This window comes from Xiphophorus hellerii, chromosome 16 (genome assembly GCF_003331165.1).
Source record: "Xiphophorus hellerii strain 12219 chromosome 16, Xiphophorus_hellerii-4.1, whole genome shotgun sequence".
In the NCBI taxonomy this organism is placed as follows: domain Eukaryota; kingdom Metazoa; phylum Chordata; class Actinopteri; order Cyprinodontiformes; family Poeciliidae; genus Xiphophorus; species Xiphophorus hellerii.
In genome coordinates this window covers 11,447,879-11,459,191 of record NC_045687.1, presented here as the reverse complement: position 1 = coordinate 11,459,191, position 11,313 = coordinate 11,447,879, and the positions used below count along the sequence as shown (strand labels likewise).

Genomic DNA, 11,313 nt, shown 5'->3' with positions numbered 1-11,313 from the left:
CTACATTTGTATTACTGTCTGACATATTTATCTATTTGGAAGAGAACTTGCAAAAAACATCCATGCTTTCATTTTGCGTGAATTGTTAAATTGGGAAATCAGGAGAAATCCATTTCTATGTTACGGAAACTTTAACGTCATTAAATGTGCCGAAACAATGCAGGGAAAGCAGTTGAAAATAAACCTGGCAACACTGAATAAACAATAACTACATGTCCTTGGATACCAGCTGGTTTAATTTCCCATAAAGTCTGCCCCCTATAGGGCACATTCATGTTTGCAGATGATGTGAGCCATAGTTACCACGAATTTCTCAGAAACCGGTTACACAAAACTGCAGGAGTGAATCATTACTTCACTCTAAAGATAATAGGCAGAACCCAAACTAGAAGCAAAAAAAAAACCCGAACAAAAGCTATATAATCACCTTTCATGTGTATTTCTTTAATTTACAAGGTTTTGAAATCTTAAATGATCTGTTATATGTATAAAAAGCCGAGTTTAGGATACCCTAAGTAAATAGATTGCTGCTTGCAGCTCCTCCTAACGTGTGAACAGGCAGGGGGAGGGCACTTCTCAGAGCTGGAATCCTAAAAGAGAAAAAAAAAGCTTCCTGTCAATCTGCCAAGAAGAGTTTACTGGAAGAGGAGGCGGAGCTTTACCATAGAGAACTGTTTATAAGTCCCTCTTCACCTTTCTGCTTCACTCAGCTCTTCGCTCTGTAGAACAAAAGCCAACTTACAGAAGCTGCCTGTTAGAGAGAGAGAGAGAGAAAAAAAACTTTAAAGAAGCTAATAAAGTACAAGAGAACTTCGAAGAGCATCCGCCAGATCTCTTGGATTACAAAATAACGACGTCTGGAGAACCAGTTTAAGGTGAGGATCGTTCTTTGTTATTAGGACTTCGGATCTGGATTTTCAAACAAACCTTATATCATGTCTTGGCTGTTTACCTGACCGGGTCTGAGTGTTTAGAGAAGCCGGCAGCGGCATGCAAATTGCGTAGTGGGGATTACATTGACTTTACTGGAACTGACCGAGATGGCTCGATGCTGAAGGCAGATCATAGCGAACAGATTACCCAAATGTTATTTAAATCTAAAGGTGGCTTTTTATTTCAGGTCAGGTTTGAAACATCTTTTAATTGTTCATTAAGTAATAATTAAAATATAAATAATTAGACTTGCAGTTCCTACAAAGTTAGACATTTTATTGTTTTTGAAATTTAAAACAACTTTTCTGTCTTTTTTTATATGTAGATTCTTCATTCCTCTACATACCTAATCCAGCAAACTTCTGGACCTCAGTTCACCTCACCTCCTTGTTCCACCCTCTGAGAGATGGTAACGTTCAGCAAGAACCCTGCTGTCAACGAAGACTGCTTTATGGTTGCCAATATGCAGAAGCAATACCACTACAAGACTTTTGTCTCAGAGGATCAGTTTCTGATGGTTCTGGAGACATTACGTGGACTCAGAGAGAGTGACTTTTACTGGAGCGCCATTACTGGGAAGGAGGCCGGTATTGTCCTGGCCAGGCAGGCGCCCGGTACCTTCCTGATCCGGGAGAGCTCCGACAGGCAGCACCTCTTCACCCTCAGCGTCAAGACAAAAACCGGCACCAAAAATCTGCGCATAGTCTGCGAGGAAGACTCCTTCCACTTGCAGACGGATCCCGGGAATGTGGAAAAAGCTCCCCGTTTTAATTGTGTGCTCAAGCTAGTCAATTTCTATATCCAACTAGGGACATCAGGTTTTGTCTACTACATCAACGCTGGAGGGGAGAGGATGCCTCTTATGCTCGTCAAACCACTCTACCTATCCATTTCACCTTTGAAGCACCTTTGCAGGAAGAAAATTAACAAAGACTTGGACATTTCAGGCATAAAAGAGAAGCTTCCTGGCAAAGTTAAAGAATACCTTGATAGATACCAGATTGCTCTCTAGACTGACGCCAATGAAAACGGGATGGTGCCAGTACAGCTATGGGAGGACACCCATGTATGATGTAGCAGAGATGACTGAATCGGGCCCAGAGGAGCAAATGAAAGTGCAGATTCTCTTCAGTTTGTCAGAAGACACAACGAGGAGAATGAGAAAAGCAGCGTTGTGATCTGGTGATATGAAAACGAGAGATAAGCCATGCCATCCTCCTCTGCCTCACTGATGACGTACAACTCATTAAGAACTCAAGTGAAGTTCAGAGTCAGCTGTCTATTATGTGATGACACAAACTTTCCTGTGCTGCTGCTGATGCTAATCAGCACCCTGAGAGACTGACAAGTTCATAAACGAAAGCCTTAGAAGACGATCAATACAACCAAGGCTGGACTTGCTCTAAGCAAACCCATAGATCTGCAGCCGAATGTTCCCAGACATCGGAAGCCTAAGAGCTTAACAGATACTGTGGATGCATGTGGTTTTTGTTTATGGGTCAGGATTAAACAAAATGTTAACAAAATGTTAACCTGTGTGTTGCTTCAGGGGGATGGGAGATTATGCCAAAAATTGCCAGAACAACATGGAAGCGTGTTGGAAAATGACTGACTCAGAATCCTACAAGAGAGTAGAGATGAACAACTCTGTTCTAAGAGATTTGGTTGTTTTGTGTGTGTGTGTGTGTGTGTGTTGTGGCACAGAGATCATATCCAGTGCCTGTAGATGAACTATAACATTGGTTATATCATGTTTTTATATAAGGGGAGTAGATCAAGTATTTACTTTTCTCTATACCATGTTTACATAATGAAATTGTATATTTTTTTTGTTTTATTTGTGGGTGTGTGTGATCTTTTTTTTTTTAAAGATGTATTTTTGTCAGCCAAACTCTGGTTGTGGATGCTTGAAGATATCTGAGAAGTTTGACAAAGCAAGCAGATTAATACAACTTTGCACTTATTTATATTTGTCTAAACATATTAATTTATAATAAAGTCATATTTTTATTAAAACAAGTTGTTGTTGTTTATCTATATTTTGTGCTCTTATGAAAATGACCAAAAATATATAAATTAAAGGGATACTCTTGAGTGCAGACAATCTGCAGTTACAGGTTTCATGATAGAAATCTAAGGTTTTACATTTTTAAATCAGTAAAGTAAATATATTAAGTATTTGACTAGTTTTCCTGTGGTAAAATACTAAGTGAGATGGAAGAAAAAGCAATGTAGTGAATAGGTTATTTTTCCAGCAGCTTTCTCCTTCCCCTACCTGCTGCACTCTGCCAGTCATCTTTCTGAAAGAAGGCACTTTACCTTTATAATCCAATTTTGGCTGTAAGGACTTCATTTACTAAATCTAAGCAGGTGTTTTATTAGTTTTAGAAAATTTGTCAAGTGTATTTTTCTGTCATGAGTCTATGATGAGAGGAAAAATACAAATAAATACCACAGAACTGTAGCTCTGGCAGCAGGAGGAACAGTTTCACATCTGTGTATTTATTCTGTGGAACTGGGATATTTTTGACTAGAAGTTATTCCACTATTGAAATCTCACACCAACGTCAACGTGTTTACGTCATTTTCAGCTGAACTTTTCTTGCAACAGAAACAAAGCCACAAGTTTGCTCTTCTGAGTTCGTGACTTCCCCCCTTATGTTAAATTAAGCAACACCTTGAACTCTTAAAGAATTAAAGAAAACCACAGCAATATGTTGCTGTATTTTCAGTGATGCTAGGCAAAAACCCCTCTCTTATCACAAACTGGATCAAGATATAAATTGTTCTCTTAGTTATAAATTTCTTTTTCGCTCTTGTCTCCCTTTGAATAAAAAGGTGCTCCTCTTACTAAAGAAACTGATCTCTGTCAAAATACTCAAGAACTTTCAGGCTATGATCTAGTTTTCTAGAGAAGGGGAAGGCGCGTCCTTTGTTCTTATGTGACTCACTGGTTTCTTTGTAGGTGTTGCTGTGACTTGACATGCTAGTGCAAGCACAAGCATAGTGACACTACAGTCTGAGAGAAGTCTAAAATTATTATAGCAATACTCCAGTTCTGAGAATGTCCACTACCTTGCACACCATTTAGCAGACTTCAAAAATATGCAAACACGAACACGTCAGTTCGATGGAACTTAGACCCTCTGCGGGGTGTATTGTTTTCATGTTGTGTAACATGAGCAGGAGTGAAGCTGCAGGGCTGCTCGCTTCCATAGAACAATGTGTACTGTCACTAAAGACAATCTGCAACATTGTCTTTAGTGTACATGACAGCAACATATGCTGTCCTGTACACCTGAGAAATGCAGCATCTTAAGGAAGTACAGAATGTGCTGTGCAAGCAGACTAAATAACTAACAAAGAATTTATTAAGACAGTTTCCTTCATGCTGAGTTTTGCAATTAGCTTTCCCATTTTTAATGGTTTAATGGTTTAATGGTTAAGTTTACTTTTGTTTTCCTTAGGTACCCAGTGTTAGGTTCCCAGTGTGAGGCAGAGCAAGCTTAGGAGCTTGGTCTTTTCATATATTATCTGGCTCATATTATAATGTCAATACATAGTGCACTTTTAATAAACACATATATAAATACTTTTAATAAATACATATATAAATATATATATATAAAAAAAAATATATATATGTATATATATACATTTTTTTTGCAAAAGTTACATACTGCAGCATTAACGTCTTAATCTTAGAGCTTGATAACAATCAGATAAACAGTTTTTCCCATCACAAGTTGTGATTCCCGTCTGTTTTTATTACTCAGGTTAACATCCATATATGCGTTACATAAGACTGCACAAAGTAAAACATTAACTTTACTGTTAGTTGTTAAAATGATAAACAAGTTGAAAGCATCACTTCCCCCTATATAAATAAATATTACAAAAAGCAAGGCTTAAGTTTTTTTCTCTTCAGTTAGACTGTTTTGTAACTCATTTGGTTTCTCTTAACAGGAAATAGCCCATATAATGATTTCCTTGGAAAGGGTAAGGATTTAAAACAATTAGGCTTGTGGAATGTGTCCTTAGACTGTGATTATGGCTATGATCCGTGCAGGAACAACACAAAAGAGAACTAAGAGCAGTTACCATAAACAAAACAAAACATGACCGATTCAGTTGTACGTTTTTGTGAAAGGCTTTTATAAGATTAGTGAAGAGTTCAATACTACAGCGTCTTGAAAATGTATTCAGACATCTTGAACTTTTCCACATTCTGACATATTACAACTACAAACAGGAATGTATTTCCTCAAGGTCGTAGCAGAAGAAGCAGAAAGTAAGGCATATTTCTGGAATGGAGAGGAAAATATGCATTTTCACTTTTTTCCCAAATGGAAAAAATTAAATAGTGAAATGTTACAAATATGGACTATTTACGACATTGGTCCCACTTGATTCAGTAGAATATATAGAGTCTTTTTCACAGCATTTGTTTCAGCTAAAAGTATTTTGGATGGAGGACATCAGTCAACATTTGTGTGGAACATACATATCCATTGGATATGTATGTTTAGGGTTACTGTCCTCCTGGAGGTGAACATCTTCTCTACTCTCAAATCTTTTGTAGTCTCCACGTTTTCTCTTGGAACCAACATATTTAGCTCCATGTATCTTCCCATAAACTCTGACAAGCTTTTCTGTTCCTCTTGAAGAAAATCATTCCTACAAGATGCTGCCACCACCATGTTTCACAGTGACTGATGTGCATTGCTAGTTTCCATCACACATTGTTTATTAAACATAATTTGTGCAGATGTGGTCTCGTTGGACCAAACAAAATCAAGAACTTCCTAAGGTTTTTTATAACAGAGAAAAAAGAACTGAAAAAAAATACATGCCACATTTTTCAGATATATGTAAAAAAACATTAAAGCAAACAGTGTTTCCTGCTCCTTTCACCTCACAACTATGCACCACTTTGTGTTGGTCTGTCACATATGTACAGTATATTCCCAGTACAGCACATTGATGCTTGAGGTTGTGTTGTGGCAAAATGTGCAGACTTTTGCAAACCACTGCATATATTCTTTTTGCATGTAACTCAATATCACTTTCAGAGTTTTAAACCGGTCTGCTTTCTGTGGAAGAGCGATGAATGCTGCTGACTTTGCTCGTTTATCAGGAGAAATTCTCTGGTAGAGTGTGATCTTGTAGTTCCATAGAAAAAGCCCAGAGGTCTATTGTGTCATATTACACAATTCACAAATATGTTATTGTTACACCCTCAGCCTTTTGCAGGCATCTGAGGCGGCAATCTGAAACCATCACAGTTCCTATGTTTTTTTCTCAGGAAGTACCCACAAGCCCTCTGCAACTGCAGTCAAACACGCAACACAGTTGACCCACAACAAAAAAACAAATAAAGAATTCCTTTTTCATTACTGTCTTTCTTCCAAATAAGTTAGGTTAAAATAAAGCATTTATCTGCAATTTACTCTTCCAGTTTGTTAAATTACTTGCAGGAGTGTTTCGGGGTAGAAACAGGCTCTAGTAATTGTTCAGTAATCTTGTTGATAGTCCGACACATTTAAAATCTTCTGATCTCACATACAGTATTTTTATTTTTATGTCATAATTTGACATGTTAAGAAATTAGGACTTTTTATAACCGAGAGAATTGATTGATGGTCCTAGAGTTTTGTCTGGCTTGCATTGACACAGAACAATGAGATTGTCACATTAAAAGAGATGGCAACTGTGAGCCTGAGGCTGGGAAAATCCATCCATAAGAGCGACTTAGTTGTAATTACATACTTAGAACCTTGATGTACTGGTTTAAACTGGTGCTCCCACAGAAGTACAAATAAAACCATTGAGGGCAAGTGGTGACGTGTTTGCTTTAATTTGTTTTTTCTTTCCTTAGAAGGCACAGCTGTGAAAGGTTCTGCATGTACAGGTGAGATCAGTTATTACAGGTAATTTAGGTCCAAGTTTGAGGCAAGTAAGATGAACAGGAATACAGAATAATATGCATGGTCATGCCACCAGCTCTCCAGCAGAAGCAATGAGATAAATACATGAGCTAATTGTAGTGTTATTATTAAACAAGTCTGTGCAAAGAGGTTCAAGGGAAGTGCTAAAAAGAAAAATGCCTCTTGGTGTTGACTGGGTGTGTGGAGGTTGGATTGTTTTTATGGTTTTCTTAGTTTCACAGTCAACTCGAAGCCTATTTAGTCAAGTTCTAACAGAAACAAATCAGGTCGGTGTAAAAATAGGTCCAGCCACCTCAGGGTCTTTATGTGAGCACAACTCCACAACACCTAGTGTTCCTCTATGTGAGTCAGGGCAATAAATCAGAGTTGACCGTTCAAGGAAAAAAAACTCACTTTTCCTTTCACGAGTCATGTGATGTGGCTGCTTGGATTTATGATAAAAACAAAAGAGATCTTACTGTGAGAGAGCACCAAATATGGAGCTTTGAGTTTGCAAAAGAATGTTGCGATCATACTGCGCCAATTAAACTTAAGGCCTCCTCTTCCACAATGAATATCAGACTAGAATATGTTCCAGATTTCTCAACCTGAAAGTTTACACCAAATAGAAAATTATGCAGGTTTACATCATTCCTTGCATAAGTATTAATTCCCTATAGCTTTTTGTATATTTTATCATGTTACAACCATAACTTTTATTGTGATTTATTGTGATGGACATCACAATAAATGATAACCCAGTTTGCAAAATAGCTATTATTGCAAACTGAGTTAGAAAAAGAGTAAGGACTGGCTCTGTGAAGTCAAATGATTCAACTATTGACTTCAAATTAGGGCTGCAGGAACTGACTTCTCAATTTCCTGGAAGTCAGAGATGGTGGTAGTGCATACTACCAAGGTAAGCCAAAAATACTTTCGCTTAAATTACAACTTATTTTATTTATATTTATGTCATTATCACGTAAGTTATTGGATATTTGTTAATCTAATTGTTTCTTTGGCCATAATCTAATTAAATAAACTAGCTATTGACATTTGGATAGATTCTGGAGTAAAAGGTTTTTTTTTTTTTGATTGGTAGCGCAATGGTAGATCCGGAGGCAAGTAGAAGAGGACCAAACTATATTTCCTCTGGAGCACTCACACATTAGTTTGTAAGCTTTATTGTAACAAGCACTGAGATTACATAGTTCAAAGTGTCACACCATGCAGTCATCCTATTTATTTATATCTGTCTGTCAAAGAAATTTGACAAGATTACTATTCAGTGTCAGCCTCAGCATGACCAAATATCTTAAAAACAACAGGACATACTGTATGTACTAACTGGAAGTATGTAGCAACATCCATTTTTCCACATAAAAACAGCTCTTCCCCAGTTCAGAGCGGCTTCCTGAACTTTAAATAGCAGGATTATTAAAAGTTCATTGTACAGGATCTTTTTTTATTTTAAAGGTTTTATTGGCTCTAGTGGCCTTTCTTCGAGAATGAGAGAGGGAGGAGACATGCGGTAAAAGTCATCAGGCCTCTGACAGCCGTGCTGAGGACTATGGGTTGTGCTTTGCCCTTGCACCACCATAATGCATACAAAATGTTGAATTATGTCTAAGAATAGTGCTGTTTAATTTGGGTTATTCAACATCTCAAAAGAATGAAAAAATGTTGCCCCCCTGTAACTGCTATTGTTAGTTATTTCTGATTATTGAATTACTGAGTAGGAAGGGAAGGCTACCGTTAGACCTGCTTTATTTTTACCAATGAAAAGTAGGTTCCTGGAACATGATAAAACCAGAACATATTGTTGTTTGACTTTTGACTATTATTTTTATTGAGCTCCAATTGTTCCTTGAATTTCCTGTTTTATATTTGCAGCTCTTTGTCTTTTGTTCCTTATTCTCTTTAATTTTCCATATTTGTTTAATCACTTCTTGTTCTCAGCAGACATCTACAGAGAATTGGGCAAAAACGAAGACCACATGATTTTAGGGACTTTTTTTATTTGCATGTGGTCTGTTGCTGTAACCATCAGCCTGACTTTATAAAACCTTTATTAAACATAGATTAGAATCTTTGAAGATTTACAGTCGTTACTTTGAAGTGTTAGAAAATGCTGACTTACAATGGCATCTCATGTGTCAAAGACCACGTCTGCATTCATGTGTTCAGCAGTCAAGTAAACGTGTACATTTGAGACCAGGCACACACATTTTTATCACAGATGGTGGCAAGAGTATCAATGCAAGACAAGAACTTAAAAAGGCTTCATAAGCAGAGATTTATAGACAGTGCCTAGTTCTGAGCAGATACAAAGACAGAAACTTTCTGTGGTTGTAGAGACAAAGAAGATCAACCAAACTCAAACCCATATGAAGAGTTGTATTTAAAAACTACTGCGTTCTGGATTTATTTGGTTATTTTTGAGTTTTAGTTGAACTAAAACTCAAAGTTGTTCTCTATTTGTGTACTGTTTGTCTTTGTTATGTGTGTCAGTGTGAAAAATGTATTTTTTTTCTAAATGTAGTCAAATCAGTGTTGTTTTGCTGCTCATTTGGGATTTTACTGGTTGAACGTTTCTTTTGTTGGGCTTCTTTCTGCCTTCTGTCTAGTTATATCCCTCCTGTGGGACACCATCATTCTCTAACCCATAAAAGTAGACAGAAAGAAGAATCTGTAGTGCGTGATATGTCTGTTTTTGTTGTATTTTCCCTCATTTGCTCTTTTTGACCTCAGCCCGTGCGAATGCTGTACACTGATTGCCCTTCCGGAGCCCTTGACTATGCTGCGGATAAACACTGAAAGTCTGGTTCCCGTTCGTCTTTCCAGTCTCTCAGTCTGTTTACAATTCCGCAACCGCTGGTTACCATGGAGCCTGTCGTCTATGAGCTCCAGATGCCAGATATCTGAGCCAACCAGGGAGAGGTTGTGAGTCATCGCAACCCGCAAATCCCTCCCTTTAAGCCTCTTCTCGCACACACTCGTCCTGTTCTTCTTATGGGTCTTCAAGTTTACAATTAATTCTCCTCTCCGTTCCTGGTCACTGTAACCCCATAAATATGTACTCTTGTATTTATGGTTTTCTTTGATGCTGAATCTTCGCTTACCTCAGCATCTTTCAGCCAAATGATATTGGAACTTAAAGCTTTAGACTGGGAATTATTGGTTTCCAAGAAGGGGAGATAAACAGATGAGAGAATGCTGCAAAAGTAGAAACTGCTTGTAAAGCATTGCCTGTGATGAGTGGTAAAGCTGTATGAACTGCTCCAAAAATGGGAGCAGCCTTTTCAATCTCATCACATCTTTCATAGGACACTTATGTAAAGGATAAGCTCTGGTTGTATAGCTGGCTGAAGTGATGACTCACTGCAGAAAGCCTAAATTGGATCTCATTATTTCTATGCTTTCAATTGGTTCTGCAAATATTAATTTAACTGTTTTTTCATTGTGTTGTCCAAACTCTTTTCTGACTATTCTGTTCAAAGTATCATTCAATATTACTCAAACTGTATCATGGTTTAGATTGTATTTATCCTAGAAAAAAAAAATAGTTCCTTTTTACTGCGCTTTACTTTGTACAGAGTCTGCACCCTCGGCTATTGCCTGCAATGCAAACAACCTTTCCCAACTGTGTAGAGAGAGATGCAGAACTGAATGAGATGACTGTTAATGTTAGTTCAATATTTGGACGTATGGTCAGCAGAGACCATCACCATCACTTCTACCACTGCCATTGCTAAACTAAAGGCAGACTACAATTCTAAAACAGCGCAGGAAATTTATGTCATCGTTCACAAATTCTTCTTCTGTTTGCTGATTGGTCTGATTAAAATTCAACTGGGGGAATCACTCAATGGAAGAAATTACAGATGAAGCACTGAAAAGAGATGGGAACTGAACAGATGGCAAAGACCTAGTTTTTAAATGATATGGATTTACAATATAAGGAATTTTCTTCTTTTTGGGTGTTTGTGTGTACAGCACTGTGCGTCAGCTGTGGTTGTTTTAAAGAGTTTTTTTAAATACCGAATGTTATGGCGTGGTATTGTGTGGTATCCAAATAATAAGGGCTGAATGCAAATAATTGCTGCCATTTTTCTTCACAATTGTGCAATACAATATTTTCACTTGCCTCATGAAAGTCCAACATATGGCATTGAATTTTGTGGTTGTAACATGATAAAACTTGAACAAATTCAAGGAGTGTACTTTTGATTCAAAGTACTACAGAGTAGTTTGTTAAATCCTTTGTAGCCACAGTTCAATAAGGTCTGTATAACATCAGAAAAAGTAAACATAAAGTGTCTAGCCAGTGATTGTTGGTTTGGTTCAGTGAAGCAGGATTTGGATTCAACAGATATGTAACATAACATGTTTTCATCAGGGGAAAAAAATCCTTTACTATAAAGGACACTTTGTTTCTTTTGGTTTCATTTCA

General features: G+C 37.4%; 1 protein-coding gene and 1 long non-coding RNA gene across 2 annotated transcripts; one reads left to right on the top strand and one right to left on the bottom strand.

Annotated features, from left to right (window-relative positions):
• Positions 1–418: 418 nt before the first annotated feature.
• On the bottom strand, positions 419–754 carry LOC116735823 (uncharacterized). Its single transcript, XR_004342441.1, has 2 exons — positions 663–754; positions 419–590 (listed from the first exon to the last, which is right to left on the bottom strand). It is a non-coding gene; the product is annotated as an uncharacterized LOC116735823 (long non-coding RNA).
• Positions 713–2,952, top strand: socs3a (suppressor of cytokine signaling 3a). The gene is made up of 2 exons (XM_032587958.1): positions 713–875; positions 1,259–2,952. Exon 2 carries the CDS (start codon positions 1,340–1,342, stop codon positions 1,943–1,945), a length of 606 nt encoding a protein of 201 aa, XP_032443849.1. The 5' UTR covers positions 713–875; positions 1,259–1,339; the 3' UTR covers positions 1,946–2,952.
• Positions 2,953–11,313: the final 8,361 nt, after the last annotated feature.

Bases quoted from the DNA above. Each gene is read 5' to 3' on its own strand.
- socs3a (XM_032587958.1), top strand. From the start codon at position 1,340: ATGGTAACGTTCAGCAAGAACCCTGCTGTCAACGAAGACTGCTTTATG.